At 57.7% G+C, this 18,689-nt stretch overlaps 1 protein-coding gene across 4 annotated transcripts in view; it reads left to right on the forward strand.

The window, feature by feature from the left end:
* The window catches only part of CAMSAP1 (calmodulin regulated spectrin associated protein 1), a 46,127-nt gene extending 34,123 nt beyond the window's left edge, over positions 1 to 12,004 (forward strand). For 2 of the 4 annotated variants that reach the window (XM_069579931.1, XM_069579933.1), the window contains 9 exons: positions 325 to 416; positions 1,244 to 1,328; positions 1,864 to 4,216; positions 5,110 to 5,246; positions 5,351 to 5,559; positions 5,757 to 5,859; positions 7,087 to 7,205; positions 7,648 to 7,766; positions 10,120 to 12,004. In XM_069579931.1, coding sequence (XP_069436032.1) covers positions 325 to 416; positions 1,244 to 1,328; positions 1,864 to 4,216; positions 5,110 to 5,246; positions 5,351 to 5,559; positions 5,757 to 5,859; positions 7,087 to 7,205; positions 7,648 to 7,766; positions 10,120 to 10,422 — 3,520 coding nt within the window. In that variant the 3' untranslated portion in view covers positions 10,423 to 12,004. The remainder of the gene's footprint in view (positions 1 to 324; positions 417 to 1,243; positions 1,329 to 1,863; positions 4,217 to 5,109; positions 5,247 to 5,350; positions 5,560 to 5,756; positions 5,860 to 7,086; positions 7,206 to 7,647; positions 7,767 to 10,119) is intronic. The other 2 variants (XM_069579932.1, XM_069579934.1) reach the window with 1 other exon arrangement.
* The last annotated feature ends 6,685 nt before the right edge of the window (positions 12,005 to 18,689 follow it).

Below are 18,689 nucleotides of genomic sequence, written 5' to 3' on the forward strand. Positions count from 1 at the left end.
CGAGGACCTCCTCTGTGGGCGCCCCCCCCCCCACCCCCCAGCCCAGGTGAGCAGTGTAGCCTCAACACAAACTTGAATTTGCTGTGGAAACTTGAAGCTTGTTGTATGACAGGCCTTGACCAGAGGTCAGTGTGTCTCCGAGCTACAGTCCGGATGTTTATCCAAGTTTGAATTGATGTTGTTGGTACATTTTGGGTTCATTTTTACAGTAATTAATTTTCCCAGGGAGTCTGAATCTTTTGCAGGTTGGTGTGATTCATGCTGGTCTGGTTTTGAACTTGAAGATCGGCAGCTGGTGATTTTTCTCTCCTGTCCTCTGTTTAGGGGGAAGGGAGCCTCTGCTTTTAGCCCATCACACCCTTTACTGCCACTGAGGCAGAAGCAGCAGAAGGTGGTGCAGGGAGAGGACCCCCCAGGTGAGAAGCACCGCTCCCCCCGCCCCATCCCTCTCTCTGGAGGTCGTCACATTGTAGTTTCAACATGAACAGATTCGTCACGATGGAGCAACGTTGGTTAAGAAGACTGGCAGAACGCTTTCTGCGTTTTATTGACGTCCCTTAGAAGTTACAGTCCTACAGTGACCATATTAAACCTAACGAATTACATAAAGCCTGACGTTACCTCGTGTCAGACACTTGCACTTTGACATTCACTGGTTCTTTTAATTGACATTGACATCACTTATTGATAAAGTGAAAGTGAAAGTCACTCAGTTATGTGTAACACTTTGCAGCCCCATGGAAGTCCATGGGATTCTGCACACCAGATGACTAGAGTGGGTGGCCTTTCCCTTCTCCAGGGGATCTTCCCAACCCAGGGATCAAGCCCAGGTCTCCCGCATTGCAGGCAGATTCTTTACCAGCTAGTCACCAGGGAAGCCCAAGAATACTGGAGTGGGTAGCCTATCCCTTCTCCAGGGGATCTTCCCAACCCAGGAATCGAACCAGGGTCTCCTGCATTGCAGGCAGATTCTTCACCAGCTGAACTGCCAGGGAAGCCCATCGTTTATTGATACTGCCGTGTAATTGGCATTCTCGTGATTTCATGACCTGGACTGACTTATACGTTACCTATTGTCGAAACTGGAAAATTGTGTTGGGATTATTTGCTTCCCTGAGCAGTTTTGGTGTGCTGAGTTATGATGCCTTTCCTTGAGAAGTGGTTATTATATTGAAGGAATTTCAAGTGATATAAAACTGGTTACTTAATGCTGAGGTCACTCACTGTTTTCTCCAAACCGCAGACCAGCGACACCGATCCAGTTCCTTGACCCGAGCCGACAGTCAGCCCCGAGGAGCAGCCATAGCATGGACGGAAAAAAAAAACAGGTGACCTGTCCACGTTTCCAAATACGTTTCTGCTGGAAATATTGGTTAATCTAACAGAGCAGTGCCCCAGATGTGGTCCAGGGACCCCAGAATATATCCACAGCGATGCTGCTTTCAGCCTTCTGAGGCCCTGGGTGGTGTGGGGTCACAGCAGCCTGACTCAGGCAGACCCGAGGATCCAGCCCGGCCGCTCCTTACACTCTGCCCTGGCTTGTTTTAGAAAACAGGCCACAGTTCATATAATGGATTTCTTACCGGAATTTTTAATCGTTTTCAAAACGTCTCAGCTCCAATTCCTAGGGCGATACATATGGACTCGTATTGATGGATCCGCGAAAGTGCGTTGGGATCCTCAGCGTGGTCAGGGGGGGCTGGGCCAGAGTGTCAGGACTGCTGAGCTGAAAGGCTCCTGGCTTTCCTTTGCCCAGGAGAGAGCTGTTCATGCGTCCTGTGTGTAAGAGTAGGGTTCTGTCTCGTGACTTGTGTTCTCGTCAGAGGCATGACGTGTCCCGTGGCCTCTCTCCCCACGTTGCAGGCCTGTGTCTCAGCCAGCACCCTTTGCCCTCCACCACACTGCGAGCTGTGACATGGACCCTAGCGGTGGTGACAGCGTCAGCCTGGCCCGCTCCATCAGCAAGGACAGCCTGGCCTCCAGCGTCGTCCACCTGACCCCGCAAAACCAGCCCCAGCCCGCAGCCCTCAGGACCGACGGGAGGAGCCTCCTAAGCAACGTTGACATTGAGGACGAAGACGAGGAACTCCTGGCCATCGTGAGGACGGACGTGGCTCGCCAGGGTGGTGACCCTGGCCCGATGGCCGGTGCCAGGTCTCCCCAGAGGCTAGCAGACGCCTTCGAAAGTAAGCCCGACAGCTTCTTCCTGGAGCCATTGATGCCGGCCGTTCTCAGGCCAGCCAAGGAGAAGCAGGTGGTCACCAAGGAGGACGAATGTGGAGAGGGGCAGCCCCGGGCCTTCACGTCCAGGAGGTCTGGTGATGGCCACCAGCCTCTGGGGCGGAAGAAGGCACCTGGCAGTCACGTCGCTCGCGACTTGAACAGGACTTTCACCCCCATCTCCTGTTCAGAGATGTCTGCAGGCTTTGACGCTGTGCCCGCTGAGGTGGGGCCCCAGGTGGCGGGGGACACGCATGGTGGGCCTCTGGCTGGCAGCGGTTTTGACCCATCGTCTCAGGGACAGTCCGCCGACGGCTTCTTCCTTCATGTAGGCAGAGCCGACAAGGATGCGGAGGGCAGGCTCTACATGAGCTGCGCGCGGAGCCCCGGCGCCCTTGGCCCGGACACCTGGGCTGTCCTGCGGCAGGACTCTGACTCGGACGTCGCCGACCTGGACGAGGCCGAGCAGGACTTTGCCGGCGAGGAGCACCCTGCGGCGAGGGCTGGGTACGGCGGGGAGGAGGAGTCTGCAAAGCTGCAGGAGGACCTCAAGGTGAGGGAGCACGACGACAAGGACGATGCCAGCGGCCGCTCCAGCCCGTGCCTGAGCACCGTCTCCCAGACCAGCAGTGCGTCCATGGCCAGCGGGAGCGCGAAGATGACCAGCTTTGCCGAGAGGAAGCTCCAGCGGCTCAACAGCTGTGAGACCAAGTCGAGTGCGAGCAGCTCCCAGAAGACCACGCCCGATGCCTCGGAGAGCTGCCCGGCCCCGCTGACCACATGGAAGCAGAGGCGGGAGCAGAGCCCGAGCCGGCCGGGCGGGGACCACGCCAGCCTGCTGGCCTCCGAGCTGCTGCAGCTGCACATGCAGCTGGAGGAGAAGCGCAGGGCCATCGAGGCGCAGAAGAAGAAGGTGGAGGCGCTGTCGGCGCGGCAGCGGCTGCAGCTGGGCAAGGCAGCCTTCCTGCACGTGGTCAAGAAGGGCCGGGCCGACGCCGCCCAGCAGCCGCTGAAAGCAGCGTCCCTCGCAGGGGAGCACGCCCAGCACAACGGGGACGACTTCCTCAGCAAGGAGGAGGGCCGGGGAGCGCTGCTGGGGTCTCCGGATGTGGACGGGGAGGGCCTGGCTCTTGTCCAGCCGCAAAAAGCCCGGGACCCCACCGGCCTCCCCGAGCTGGAGCGTGGCAAGGCGCTGTCGGCGGTGCTCCTAGAGGACCCTGAGGGCGTGGACGTGGGCGAGTGCGACCTGTCCATCGAGAAGCTAAACGAGACCATCAGCACGTTGCAGCAGGCCATCCTCAGGATCTCCCAGCAGCAGGAGCAGCTGCTGCTCAAGTCCCCCACCATGCCCTCACCCGGGCCCCGCAATGGCTCTCAGGACCCCAAGGCCAAGGCGGCCATCCACTTTGTTGAGCCGCTCTCTCCAACTGCCCTGACCGGTCACCGCAAGCCCCCTCGCCTCGGTCAGGGCCGGAATGCCCGGTCAGGGAGACCGGCTGAGCTGAAGGTGCCGAAGGAGCGACAGCAGGGCTCCTCTCGGAGCAAGACCCCCACCCCTGGCCTCGAGACCGCCCCCCAACACTTGCGGTCCTTCCCGCCTCGGACGCCCCCCGAGCCGGGCTGGGACGGGCTCAGTGAGCCCGGGAGTGAGGCTGCAGAGAAGTGCGCCTTCGACAGCTACCGACTGCACGACGAGAGCAACCAGCGGACGCTCATCCTGTCGTCCTCCCGAGACGCCAACGTCCTGTCCGAGCAGGCGGGCTTCAGGGAGGGGCTGGAAGGCAGTGCGAAGGAGGCGGGGCTCAGCACCGTGACCGCACCTGGGAAGGAGAACGTGCCGCTGGACGAGCCCCCGCGCAGCAAGGCCAGCCTCATCGAGGTGGACCTCTCCGACCTGAAGGCCCCTGACGAGGACGGGGAGACGGAAGGCCGGGACAGCTCTGTGGACCTCGGCAGCGAGGGGGACCAGAAGCCGGGGGTTGGCTTCTTTTTCAAGGTAAAGGCTGGCGGCATCCACGTCCCACGGCGGCCAGGCCGTCACCCACCCTGGTCGTGCGGAGCCGCTGCTGCAGAGCCTGGGGGTGCCTGTGCGGCCTCCTGGCTGCAGGGTCTCCGCAAGGCCCCAGCTTTCCCAGGGCAGCTGGCCACACGCCAGCAAAGCTGCTCCTCGGGCCCCGAAGCAGGAGCTCCGTGTGGCTTTGACGTGTCACGAGGTGATTTCCTCGTGGTGGTTTTCTGACCACGTAAGAATGAAAAGCACTCTTAGTTCAAAGGCTCCGCAGAGCAGGTGGTGTTTGGCCTTTGGGCTGAGGTTGGCTTCTCCCTGTTGCAGTCTGGGAAGAAGCTTCAAGAAACATCCTGGAGCTTTTTCTTCAGGAGGAGAGGGCAGTGAGCCATGAGACTCCTCTCTGTCTTGAGAGCATCTCCTCTGTCCTGGCCCTCGAGGGCGGCTGACACCGACGGAGCGGTGAGGGCCGTCTCGTCAGGACACACAGTCCCCTGCTTGGCGATCGTGCGCTTCAGTTGTAAACACACTTTAGCTCCTGTTGTGGGAACGAGTGTGTGGGTTTCGGGCAAATAAGAGTCAGCATCGGCACACTGAATGCTTTTGGAACGGCGCGGCTTGTTTCCTATTTGCTAGCACCTCTAAAGGGGTACTCCTTCCTCAGTTAAAAAGAGTAAGGAAGCGTCTGGACTACTTTTCCTGTTCGTGGTGCGTTAAGCGTGGCCAGGGTTGACGGTGCCGGGGGCCCTGCGAGGGTCCGTCCCGGCTTCTCCCAGGTGACTGCGGACGCCCCATCTGTGCCTTTAGGGCGGGGCCAGGGCGTGACCGTGCTGGGGGTCCCCGAGGGTCCGTCCGGATGCTCATAGGTGACATCTGCTTCGCAGGACGAGCAGAAGGCAGACGACGAGCTTGCCAAGAAGCGGGCGGCCTTCCTGCTGAAGCAACAGCGCAAGGCCGAGGAGGCCCGCGTGCGGAGGCAGCAGCTGGAGGCGGAGGTTGAGCTCAAGAGAGACGAGGCGCGGTAGGTGACCGAGGCGCCTGCCCGCCGGGTCTGTCGTGCCCCCCGCCCCCAGATTCTGCTGGGTACTGGCTTGAGCAGGCCGCCCCGGTCGGTCCTTCCCACAGGCGTAAAGCGGAGGAAGACCGGATCCGCAAGGAGGAGGAGAAGGCGCGGCGGGAGCTGATCAAGCAGGAGTACCTGCGGCGGAAGCAGCAGCAGATCCTGGAGGAGCAGGGCCTGGGCAAGCCCAAGGCCAGGCCCAGGAAGCCGCGGCCCAAGTCCGTCCACCGGGAGGAGCCAGGCAGCGACCTGGGACCCAAGAGCGCCTCCCCCCGTAAGCAGGGCCCTTCCCCCTCCGCCCCCCGCCGCCCCTCCGGCTGTTAGCTCCCGCTTCCCTTCTCCAGAGTCGGGGCGAGCACTGGCATCCTCAGGTGCTGAGAGGCAGCGGGCCGGCCCTTCCCACCCCCCATGCAGACGGCTGGGGTGGGGACGCATGTCTCACGGAAGCACGCCCTGTCTTGTCTCTGGCAGCTGATAACCTGAGCCGGGCCCAGTCGGGCTCCAGCCTGTCGTTGGCCTCCGCAGCGACCACAGAGCCCGAGAGCGTGCATTCGGGGGGCACGCCTTCGCAGCGGTGAGCAGACGGGGTGCCATGGGGGTGCTGTGCAGTGTGGGCGGTGGGCCGTCCGGCTGGCCCTGGGGCAGCTCAGAGCCGCGGCAGTGCCATCGTCACAGGAGCTAATCCCTGTTGCCCAGGCTCACCCACTGCTGAGATGGTTTTGTGTTTATCCCTCTCTGTCCCCTTGTTCTCCCAGCCCTGGACACGTTTTTGTTTCTAACCTTTTGAGAGTAGTAAGTTGACAACATTTGTCCTTAAACAGTTGAGCGCGTGTCTCTGAGCAGGGGCGTTGCCTCTCGTCACCGTGGTCTTAGACCAGCACTGCCGTTGGGTCCGCAGTGTCCTTCCGTGAGCCCAGGTCCGTGTGGGACGCGGTCTCGCTGAGTCCTTGTGCCCATTCCCTGAAACAGGGCCCGCCCCTCGGCAGGTTTCCCCTGCTCCAGTCCAGCATGTGCATCTCGGCCGGGGCCCCGCGGAGAGGGGCTTGTGCGTTTCCCAGGGCAGCCCGTCGTGTGGGTCACCTTGATGTGGGCTGAGGTGCTGTTCCCGGGGGCACTGGCATTTCCCTTTCTGATTAAGGAGTGAGTCAGGAGGAGGAGGTGTTGGGGAGGCTGTCGAAGGTGCTGACCGCCCACAGGCCTCAGCAGCCCCTGTGGGTCTCTGTCCACGCTGCCCCCACACTGGGGTCGGCCTCCTGGCAGGCAGGTCCCCACTGTCCTGCCTTGCCGCACCTCGCAGGGACCCTGGACTCCGGTTAGAACTTTGCTCAGGCGGTCTGTTACTGGGACTGAATTCAAGCTTTGCCCACACCTGCCTCCTGGCACGAGTGTGTCCCGCTCCGTGGAGGTGGCCCAAGTGCCACGGCTGGGGACCCCGCCCGCCAGGCCCCTTCTTCCCCTGGTCCGTCCCTGGTCTGGCGGCGGCAGCAGCAGCGTCTGGGCCCTGGTCACCTGGCTCTCAAAGCAGCAGGGCAAGTGCTGCCCTCCTGCTCTGCGGCGCCGCCTGGGGGTGGCCCTCCCCTCCCAGGCCCCTTGGTGCCCCAGGCTCGGCTCTGTCCCTGATGCCGTGTTTTCCTGGGGCAGACTGGCTGTGCTCCCCACTGCTGCCGCGGCCGCCAGCCCTTCCTGTGCCGGCGGTGCAGCCCGGCCCGTTTCGGGGTGGCGTCCCACCAGCCGGCACCAGTTGCAGGCGAGAGGAGGTGTGCCTGCCACCCTCCCATCGCTGCCCTGTCCCCCTTCCCAGCAGAGTCGAGTCCCTGGAAGCCTTGCCCGTGCTGAGCCGCAACCCCAGCAGGAGCACCGACAGAGACTGGGAGACGGCGTCCGCCGCGTCCTCACTTGCCTCCGTGGCTGAGTACACAGGTGACAGCCTTGCGCTTGGGGCACGGCGCCCAGCCGCGTCCTGTGGAGACAGCGCGGCATGGGAAGGGAGGGCACGGCCCTGGAGTGGCGCGCCTTTGCCCCTGCCCCGCTCATGGCTCACTGTGTGTCCTGGGCAGGAACCCCACGCTGCTAAGGGTTTAAAGTTCTGCTTTTGTGTTTTCTGTGTATCAAAGAAATGGAAATTAGAAAAGGAGTAAGTTCTTACTTTAACCTTTTCCTCAGTTTATTTAAAATCTATAACTTAGAATTCTCTCATAGATTTGAACTGGCTGTTACTCTGCATTTTCAGAAAGTTATGAACACTTCTGATTTAGCCTGTCTGCTGCTTGGTTTTATAAGATTGTTGGCTTTTGTGTGTGTGTGCGCGCGCGTCCGCATGCCACAGATACTCACTTTGCACATCTTGGCCTGCTTTTCACAGGTCCCAAGCTGTTTAAGGAGCCCAGCAGCAAATCCAACAAGCCAATCATTCACAACGCTATATCCCATTGCTGTCTGGCAGGAAAAGTGAACGAACCTCACAAAAACTCAATATTAGAGGCAAGTATCAAAGTCTCACACCTAAGTTTTCATGTAGGGGAAGGGTGTTTGTGAATGAAGGTTTTCCCTAGAGGGGAGAATCCTGATGGCTGACAGAAGAGGCCGCTGTCTCACACGCGTGTGGTCAGGTGTGGGGCACACAGTCCTGTCTGCTTACGCCACTCGGCATGCCCTGGCCCTCGCTTTCAGCAGACCTCAGATCAGCAGGACGGAGGCCGCGCTGGGGTCGGGCGGGGGCCTGGGGCAGGCCCCCGGGTGGGGAGCGGGAGGCGGGCGGGGCTTCTTACAGGGAAGCCAGCAGACTCAGCATGCTGTTGAGTGGGGGGAGGTCTTCGAGTGTCATAGACAGTGTCGGGGTGGAGACAGGGGGCCCAGCTCTGTACTGGGGCCACTGGAGAAGTGGAAGTTTGGGGCAAAATGCTGGTTGTGTCCCCTTGATGCTCCCTCCCTGGGGCCCGCAGGCCTCAGTCACTCTTCATGGTGAGTGGCGGTGGTCTCAGCAGGTGGACAGTCTGGACGGGGAGGGTTAGGACTGGGTGCGTGCCTGCAGCCTCAAGGAGGCTCCGGCTGGGGGCCCTGCTGGGGCGGGGCTCCTCTGCACCCCGGGTCACCAGCTCCTCAGCTGCCGGCGGGTCCAAGGCGGCCCCATGGTGGGCACCCACGGGCCGTGCTGCCAGCTCGGCTCAGACGCCGCAGCGTGCAGGTGGTCACAGGCCGGCTGGAGGGCGGCTCGGCCCCCAGAAGCCTGTCCACAAAAACAGTTAGACTGATTCTGACTGGGGCTGTGGTCAGACGGTGATGAACGGTCTGGAAAGAGTGGAGGGGCAGCATTGGACGCCAGGGCAGCTGCGGCAGGCTGGTTGGGCAGCTGCGGCAGGCTGGTCATCCAGCAGGGTCTCACTGGAAGGGGTCGTTGAGCAGAGGCCTGGAGTCGGGAGGGATGCCGTGCAGCTTTGGGGGCTCCCCAGGCTCCACATGGGACTGATCCCCCAGTCTGGGCTGGAGCCAGGGAGCTTGGGGTCGGAGGTCAAGGGGTCACTGCTTTAGGGCCTCTGGGGAGTGGCTGCGTGGGCTGCCAGCCTGGGACAGACCGCGCGAGGGTGGGGCGCAGTGGGAGGGCCTGGAGACTGCTCTGCCTCCAGTTCGGCTTGTGTTCAGACATAGCTTTTACGTCGTTGAAATTGCTGGGATTTTGCCTTTTACTCTTAATTTTATAAATATGTGAATTTATTTAAAATAATAGGAAGCCTGTTAGATACCGAGAAGAATAGTATCTATTTGTGAAAAATTAGGTTTTTATAAACAAAAATAGCGGGAGGAGGGGCACTGTTTTGTGTCACAGGCATCTTCTTAGCCCCTGGCTTCCCCTGCCTCTGCGCGCAGTCTCACGGGTCCTGCAGCCGCTGGACAGCTCCAGTGAACAGGGCGGCGAGGGGACCAGATGAGGTCTGAGAGGGACGGGGAGGTGTCCTCACGGTGAGCGGAGACGCTCTGAGGGTGTCGGCACCCCGGACCAGGCTCAGAGAGCTGCAGGGTAGGAAGCTGAGCATTCTCAAGTGTGAGCGGTGTCGGGCAACATGTTTTTGCGTAACGACGTTCTGAGGTTGAGAGCCCGGTGCGGCAGACGCCGTAACAAGGAGGGACCGTCACCTCTGCTCCAGGTCCGTTCTGTGACCGCGCTGGCGAGGGACATGTCTCCCAGCGTGAAGCCCCCTGTAGCGGTGTCAGGGCTGCGTTCCCAGGGCTGCAGTCAGGGCCAGTCTGGCCCCCGGACCGGGGCTGCTCCCCACGCCGCTGCCCTGCCCCCGGCTCTGCAGTCCCCTCAGCGTTTGCCTGCCCTGGTGGTGTCACTTGGAGGGGCTCATCCCGAGGCGAACCTTGGGCGGCGTCTCTCACTGGCAGGATGTCGTCAAGTGCATCCAAGGGGTAGCACCTGTGGTGCTTCAGTCCTTTCTGCGCCTGAAGAGCGTCCCATTTCTGTGCAGACCGGGGCTTGTGCGTCCGTCTGCTGGGGGGCTTCTGGGCAGCGTTAGCCTTTGATCGTTGTGAGTAATGCTGCTGGAGATGTCTGTGCACAAGTTTTCCCTGGATGTGTGTTGTAATTTCTCTGGGGCGCATCCCTGAGAAAAGAGCTGCTGAGTCCCGTGGTGACTGGGTGTTCCAGCTTCCGAACACCTGCCTGACTCGTTTCCACAACGGCTGCTCCCTTCCCTCTGGCAGTGGGGAACAGGGCCCATTGCCTCTCGTCTGCTCCGGCACTTGTCTAGCCTGGCGGGTGAGCAGGCGGTGGGCACGGGGTCCGACTGTGGGGGCTCACAACTCCATGTCTCCCCGCTTCACGCCCTACCCGCAGGAGCTGGAGAAGTGTGACGCCAACCACTACATCATCCTGTTCCGGGACGCCGGCTGCCAGTTCCGGGCTCTCTACTGCTACTACCCCGACACCGAGGAGATCTGCAAACTGACGGGCACCGGGCCCAAGAGCATCGCCAAGAAGATGATCGACAAGCTGTACAAGTACAGCTCGGACCGGAAGCAGTTCAGCCTCATCCCGGCCAAGACCATGTCGGTCAGCGTGGACGCGCTCACCATCCACAACCACCTGTGGCAGCCTAAGCGGCCCTCGGCGCCAAAGAAGACGCAGACTCGCAAATGACCCCAGTGCGGCGGAGTCTGCGGACGCACCAGCCGGGTCGATATTTATTACTTTCTTCCTTTTGGGTACGAAGTGTGCAGAATCACAGACCTTTTTCAAAGAGGCTTCTAGATGACAAGACAAAACCCCTCCCTGAGCTCCCGGCACCAGAATGGCAGGTGGGGCCGGGGTGGACGGCCCGATCGGTCCCAGCGGCCGCCCTGTCCCTGCTGCTTGGAGGCTCCCGGCCGCGGTGTGTCCCAGAGCTGCCGGCAGCAGGGTCCTTTTACTTGAAGCTCTCCTTCGGTGTAAACTAAAGTGATCTCCTTGGCTTCCTCGCCTCCCCCCTCATCCCTTCTTGCACATGGCCTGACCCCGCTCCTGCTGGCTGGCTGTGACCGCGCAGGATCACAGGATTGAGACCTGGTGTCGGGTCAGGGTGTTCGAATGTCTGTAGGAAAGGAGTTCATGGTGGGGAGTTGTTTTCATTTGAGAAATTGTATCATATTTATTGATTGTGTCTACTGCCAACGTTTATATCCAATTCTAAGATTTCTGGAAAAAAAAAATTCTTGTTTCTTGCTGCTCAGAAAAAGTTTACTGAAAATAGCAGTTCCCTAAAAGCACTGAAATCTGCGGTCTGTCTTCTGCTAGAATAACGTTTACAAACAAGCGTGGCGGGCTCCCCGCCACGCAGTCGCGAGGGAGGCACGGTACTCCGCTGGCGTCCGCCCGGCTGGAGGCGGGCGAGCCACGCCAGCACAGCCCTCGCCCGGTACGTTGGGGGTGGCGCGCCCATGATTGTTCACTTTAATAAAGACAGATTTTTTGGTAAAGTAGAATATTTTTTACTCTGAGCATGTTTCTGTTAAAAAGGTGATGATGCACTTAAGCTGACAGTTCTTTCTAGTGTTTTTATCACGTCCTCACTCGTCCCGTCCCGATCCTGGCTTCTGGAAGAGCTTCGGGCCCGCCGGGGAGCTTGCGGTTCTCCGTGTCAACAGAGCGTTTGGTCGCGTCACCTATTCAAACACAAAGTGGTCGTTGGCAGCTGTCCGGGAACCACAAGTCTGCGGGGCGCTCGGGTCCGCCTCCCGACGGTGGGCCTGGTGCTCCTGCCGGCCCCCCGGTGCTTCTTGGGACCAGACCTTCGGGCGCGGCCTGCACACGCGCTGCTGGTGCACCTGACCCGCTGACCCGACCGCCGGGACGTTCTGGAGTCACTTATTTAGTTTTGCACATTTTTTTTTTCCTTGGGAGTGTTACTTGAATCTATCTCAAAACTGCAGAAAGAAAAAAAAACTGAAGCTTCACAGAGAGAAAAAGTTAAGACACGCAAACTGGTAATTCCAACGCAAAGGGGAGTAACCGTGTCCACGAGCACGGAGGGGACGCGGTGGCCTCGCCCTGCCCAGTTGGGTCTTCTGTACATAGGTAGGCCTGTGCGGTTTCTCCAGTGCTGAGTGTTGAAACAGTCCTGAGTGAACTCCTGTGACATGCCGTTCACACGTGTGCTTTATTTCTCACTGTATGTTTGATAATTATATTATTATATTTATTTTAAGAAAGCACTAAAATGTAATAAAGTACTTAACTAATTTGCTTTTTATGGCCACGTTTGTGTGAGGTTGTCGTGGCTGGTTCTGTGGGTCAAGGTCCCCGCTCTGTACTGTGGAGAAGCTTCTGGTGGTTTCTGGCTAACTGCTCTCTTATCAAGAGAAGATGCTCTTCCTTGACGAGGCCAGAACCGGTGACGTTCTGAGCACATTCAGAGTGGTCCTGCTGGAGTCAGAGGAGGTGGAAGAGGAGGTGGACCACCGATAGGTGCTTCCAGCCCCCGGGCCAGATGTCCCAGGCCTGCTGAACCTCTGGGCAAACTCTGGGTCTCCCAACATGGTCAGTCGGCTGTGGGGCATTGTGGGGGTTGTTCTCATGCTGGGCGCCCTCCACTGAGCTCAGTGAGGACCTGCGGCACCACGGCCCCTGGGCGTTCAGCCAGGCCAGTGCTCGGGACGTGGGGCCGCATGTGCCCCTTGGGCCCCCTGCACGTTGCAGCGAGCGTCGGACGTGTTCCAACAGCGGGAATTTTTGTCTCTCTTGGCTGTGGCGGTGAAGTCGTCGCCTCTGCCCTGGGACTGGGCTGTGCGCACCCTGCAGACGCTCCGCCCTCCGGGCAGCTGCACGTTTGTCTCGCTCTCACCACAGAGGGCCGGACAGCCCGCCCTTGCCCTGCAGAATTCCAGCCTGCCACCTGTCCACCCGGGTGAGGAGGTTCGTGTGAGAGTCCTTGGCTGTGACTTGGGATCCCCACAGCCCAGGTGAAACGGGTGAGTGAGTCGCTTACTTTCCAAGTAACACGTGCAGAGGCGTTAATGTATCTGTGCACACGCTTGCACACGCCAGATGAAGGCTGTCTTCCCGTGTGTCCTTTGACTTTGCACGTCACCACAGATCCATGTCTGATCGGGCTGTTTGGGTCCAAACTCTGTTTTCTGCTCTGGCACACGGAAAAGTAGCATAATTCCAAATTTACATCTGCGTTACATGTTTTCTTTTTTTGGTATTGTCTTTTATTTATTATTTTGGCTGCACAGCTTGAGGGACCCTAGTTCCCCCCGATCGGGGATTGACTCCACACCCCTGGCAGTGGAAGCAGCGTCCCGACCCCTGGAGCGCCAGGGAAGTCCCTGGGTTGTACATCTGCTCCTTAAAACTGTAGGTGTTACTTGGTGGGGAAAAAGTTACTTGAAATAAAGTCTCTTGTTAAGGTGAACTCGGATAACCTTTCGTAATTGACGCCGACCTACTTGGTGGAAGGCAGTTTGGCTTCTGAGAAGCGGGCATGGGCAGCCTCGAAGCAGCTCTTCTCCCCGTTCGTGGCCTTAGTTTCTGGTGGAGGGGCAGATGGGCTGGGCTGCCGGGTCAGGGTCACGGCCAAGTCCATCAGCGTGGGTGGGGTGCAGAGCGCCTCATGGTGGCATCTCGCCAGGCCAGGTCTCAGGTCGGGGCTGTCCCAGGCTGCATCGCACGGGCCTGGCATTGCCAGCAGAGTAGTGTTGCACTCTCTCTTTCGGGGTCTCCGTGCCAAGGCCCAAGCTGTGGATCCCATTGAGGTCGTGGGGTGTGAAGTCTCAGGGGCGGAACTTGCCCTGGGAAGAAGCTTGGCTCCTGGCTCCCTCCCCCTTCCTGTGCTCAGCCAGCAGAGGGGTCTGTGTGTTTTCTTTAGAAAGAGCAAGTTACCGTTTTCCAAGTTACTTCCTAAATAGCGAGGAAAAGCCACTTTGGCAGGATGAATGATAAGGTGCAGTAAACCATACAGTCTGGTCTCCACGCCCTCACGCCCAGACGTGACTTGTAAGAGGTGGTTTCAGGGGAGCCCTGCTTGGCCGTGAGAGTTTAGGGTTGCTCCTGGTACAGAGGAATAGCAACAGCATAGAACTCAACTCTCCCATGGAAGTGAAGCCTAGACGTGGTGTTATGAGGCTCGGAAGCTAACACACTTGGAAGCTCATGTCTGGCCCTGTGTTTTCATCTGGTGAGTGGGAACTCCAAGTACCTTTCCGCGGGTCTCAGCTGCACTCGGCCAGGCTGCGTGGGAACGGGTTCCAGCCCGAGTGTGCTGCCTGGGGTTGGGGCTGCTGAGACGTACTGTCGGGCACCTATCTGTACACACGTTCCGCATCTACAGCTTGAAATGCTCTGTGATGTGACTGGTTACATTGACAAGCATGCCGCTCCAGGGACCGAGCTTTGAGATGGGGACTCACGTGCCCCAGACGATGCCTGTTCTTTGCTCATTCCTGTCGGGGGCCTGTGGTGGAAGCTTGTGAGCATCCGGGAGGCGTCAGCAGCAGTGCCAGGCAGGCTGAAGAATCAGGGATTTTTTCCCACAATTCTCAACTTTTTTTCTTATATTGTGCATTTTTCCTTTCAGCTGACAATTCATTTCTTTTTTAATCTATTAAAAAATTTTTATTTTAAATTACAGGATAATTATTTTACAAAGTTGTGATGATTCCTGCCAGACGTCAACATGACCCGGCCAGACCTTCCTGTTTGGTTTTTTCATGCATTCATTTTTTTTAAATTTTGCTTTGTCTGTGTGGCATGTGGGAGCCCAGCTCCCCGACCAGGGATCAAACTGCCCTGCAAGGGAACTGTGGAGTCCCAACCACTAGACCACCAGGGAAGTCCCAGGACTTGAATTTAAAGTATTTTTTTTTCAACCATTTGTCTCCAGTTGAACTGATAGCTCTCTCTAGTCTCATACTTTGTAAGAAATGTTTGGTTTTTTTTGCCTGTTTTTATTCCAGGTGTTAAATTTTCCTTGTGTGCAGTACAGTCCTTGTTCTTTTTTTTTTTAAATTGAAGTAGAGCATACCTACAGAAAAGTAACCAATTGCATGCACAGAGCTTGATATAAAGTTTGAGTGTTAATTCTCATTTTAAAATGAGTGGTTCTCAGCACTTGCCACCAGAGTCATCCCTAAAGGCTTTGCTTCTACATTACATCGGTGTCTGGTCCAGTTGCATTAGTAGGAGTCGGTCAGCTGAAGCATGAGATGACGGAAGGGCAGAGCGGCTGTCTGCGGGGTGGAAAGTATGTCCTTATTTCCGTGTCTTTCTTCACACTGGCCTGCTGTTCAGCTTGAGGGTGCTGAGATGCTTCATCCAGGGGGTGGTCGGTGCGCTGGCTGGACAGTCCCCCTGGGGCGGGTTCCACAAGTTTCCAGCGTTGGGCGTCACTGGCCTGGAGCTTACGGCAACTCAGCTGCTGAGGGAGAGTGTGTGCCAGGCGTCCGGGCGCCGTCCTGGAGCCTCTAGACCGCTGACTAGAAGGACCCATGTTCGCTGGTCCAAGGCGTCCTGAAGTTTAAGACACACCACTGATTTATGCCGCCAAGAGAAGCCGTGCCATGTAGACTGTCATGTCATTGTCTGGGAGACACCCTAATCTCAGGGTCAGGTGTGTCCGGGGGACGAGGCTCGGGGTGGGGTCCATGCAAGGACACCCGGTAGACTGATGAATAACACTAGGTTTCTCTGATAACACTCAGCAGAGACTTCCAGCAGACCCCACCTTAACAGTGAAGCTCTGGAAGTGTCCCCCGTTAGGTCAGGGTGGAGCCCAGGTCGCTGGAGGCCAGACTTAGTAGCCAAGGTTCTCCTGGATATGGAGTTGTCATAATAAGGCATCAGGATTAAAGACAGGAAAAGAAATGCCCTAAAGGTCTTTATTAGCAGAGAGATGAAGGTCCTCCTAGAAAAGCGGAGAACAGGTGGTGAGTGTTGGTGGTGAGCGTGCAAGCCAGAGCGCTGGCAGACCAGCAGGTGCCCCGGGCAAAGGCGCCGCAGGAAGTGGGTCACTTAGTGTCCCCAGCGGTGTGACAGCTGGAGGTTCAGTCTCCAGCCGTGGCATGTGGACCGCCACCACATGCCAAGTCCCCAGGGGCCTTTCTAGGGGGTCTTAGCTGCTGATTCAGTGCTGGGCGCTGGGGACCAGGACAGGGAGCCCTGAACACGGCGCCTGCTCTCACACTCTCTTCTGGGCTCGTTCGGACTCCAAGGCCCCCGCGAGTGAGCAGGGCCATGGGCCCCCACGTGGACTGCAGCCCCTTCGGCAGGGGTTGGAGGCCGCTGGGGGTGTGGCAGGGAGCCCTTCCCATGGGTCTGAGCCCATGAGTCCTGGGGTCTCAGAGCAGATCGAGGTGGCGGGGGGGGGTTGGTCTGCTCCTGCCTCCAGCTCAGGTCGGCACCTCCAGTCCTCGGAAGGCCCTCGGTGGGCACACGGTGGGCTCACCCAGAACCCCGTGGCTGTGTCACTGGGCGTCCCCTGACGTAGAGGAGGGTAAGCATTTTAGAGGTCGACCGTGCTTACGCTTTCTTTCTGGGAAATTCCTGGGGTTTCCTTTGCCCACTTTCAGTTGGGCTGCTCTAACTGGGTGGCTCTCTTTCTTACTAATGCGTAGAAACTTAAAATAATCTAGACAGGGCTTTTCTGGTGGCTCAGGTGGTAAAGAGTCTGCCTGCAATGCGGGAGACCTGGGTTTGAACCCTGGGTTGGGAAGATCCCCTGGAGAAGTGAATGGCTACCCACTGCAGTATCCTTGCCTGGAGAATCCCATGGACACAGGAGCCTGGCAGGCTACAGTCCATGGGGTTGCAAAGAGACAGACACGACTAAGTGACTAAGCACGGACAAGATTATTTTTTTATATGCCGAGCGTATATGCCAAGTCGTGGCTTTTTTTTTTTTTTTTTTCCTTTTTTGCCATGCCACATGGCTTGTGGGATCTCAGTTCCCCAACCAGGAACTGAACTTGGGCCATGGCAATGACGGAAAGTGAAGAGGAGCTAAAGAGCCTCTTGATGAGGTTGAAAGAGGAGAGGGAAAAAGCTGGCTTCAAACTCAACATTTGAGAAATGTTGGTCTCGATCATGGCATCCAGTCCCATCATTTCATGGCAAACTGAAGGGGAAAACGTGGAAGCAGTGATAGATTTTATTTTGTTGGGCTCCAAAATCACCGGACAGTGACTGCAGGCGTGAAGTTAAAGCGCGATTGTTCCTTGGAAGAAAAGCTGTGACCTCGTGAAAATGGAAGTGAAAGTTGCCGAGTTGTGTCTGACTCTTTGTGACCCCAGGGACTGTCCATGGGATTCTCTTGGTGTTTCTAAACTGCAGTGGGTAGCCGTTCTCTTCTCCAGGGGATCTTCCCAACCCAGGAATCAAACCAGGGTCTCCTGCATTGCAGGTGGATTCTTTACCAACTGAGCTATCAGGGACAAACCTAGACAACGTATCAAAAAGCAGAGACATCACTTTTCCTGACAAAGGTCCATCTAGTCAAAGCTATGTGTTTTTCCAGTAGTCAGGTATGGATGTGAGAGTTGGACCACAAAGAAGGCTGAGCGCTGAAGAATTAATGCTTTTGAATTGTTGTGCTGGAGAAGACTCTTGAGAGTCACTTGGACTGCAAGGAGATCCAACCAGTCCATTCTAAAGGAAATCAACCCTGAATATTCATTGGAAGGACTGATGTTAAAGCTCCAATACTTTGGCCACCTGATGTGTAGAGCCGACTCACTGGAAAAGACCCTGATGCCGGGAAAGATTGAAGGCAAGAGAAAGGTGGGACAGAGGATGAGATGGTTGGTTGGCATCACTGACGCAATGGACATGAGTTTGAGCAAACTCCTGGAGATGGTGCAGGACAGCGAGGCCTGGCATGCTGTGGTCCGTGGGGTCGCAAAGAGTCGGGCTCGACTGAGCGCCTGAGCAGCAGCATGGCAGTGAAAGTCCGGAGCCCTGACTACTGGGCCCCCAGGGAATGCGCTGGCTTTTTGGGTTTTTTTGACTGTTACTCTTGGTATTTGGAATATAACCCCTTCTCTTGGTGTTTCTAATTGCTGTTCTCCTGGTTAGAGATGCAGGCAGCATATTTCTATGTCCTTGTTGGTCATCTTGCTTTTCTTTTCTGAAATGTCTCTTCAAGTGTTCTGCTTCTTTCCCCTTAAAAGATATATTCTGTATATTAGTTATCTTATGCCTCCAGAGCTTCTGCATTCTCTTGATGGAGCTGTGATGAGCAGAGGTTCTAGACTTCTTTGGCTCCCCGTCCACCTCAGCCCCTCTTGCCAAGGACCCAGGCTTAGTACCAGCTCTTGGGGGAGGCCCTTGGGGGAGGGTTTCCTTGGGAAGACCCCCAGCCCACCCTGTGCAGCAGGATAGCTGGGAACCAGCCACAGGTGTTGCCTCAGCACCGAGGGGGGCCGATGGGCTCCCCGTGACCCCTCCGTCCAGATTCCTGGAGTTGCTGGGCTGAAGCCCCAGGCCCCGAGCTGGGCTAGAGAGGGGCTATGGATACTGAGAGCGAGTCTGAAGTCCCTGCCTGGCATCCTGGGAGCTGTGACCTGGGTCCCTGGGACAGTCGAGGCTTCAGGAAGGCTCTCTGGGTGAGCTGTTCTCCACTGCAGAGCCCTGGAGAGACCCTGGAGAGACCCTGGAGATAATGGGGGTCCAAGCTAGAGAAGGGATCTGCAGATAAAGATTTTTCTCTGCTTTCTCTGGGCATCCCTGAGTCCTCCGAGACCACCCTGCTTGGCACTCAAGCTTCCAGTGACTTCACCGGGCCTGAACGTGGCCCTGGTCCACCGGCTGCCCTCGAGAACTCCTCCCCTGGAGGCCCCAGCCAAGCCTCTCAAGCCCCAGAGGGGCGAGGCTGGCAGTAGGGTGATGGGCTGAGGTCCCGGATGGCATGCCTGTGTGCACCAGCCCAGCCAGCACGC

The sequence above is a fragment of the Ovis canadensis genome, chromosome 3 (assembly GCF_042477335.2).
Source record: "Ovis canadensis isolate MfBH-ARS-UI-01 breed Bighorn chromosome 3, ARS-UI_OviCan_v2, whole genome shotgun sequence".
Lineage (NCBI taxonomy): Eukaryota > Metazoa > Chordata > Mammalia > Artiodactyla > Bovidae > Ovis > Ovis canadensis.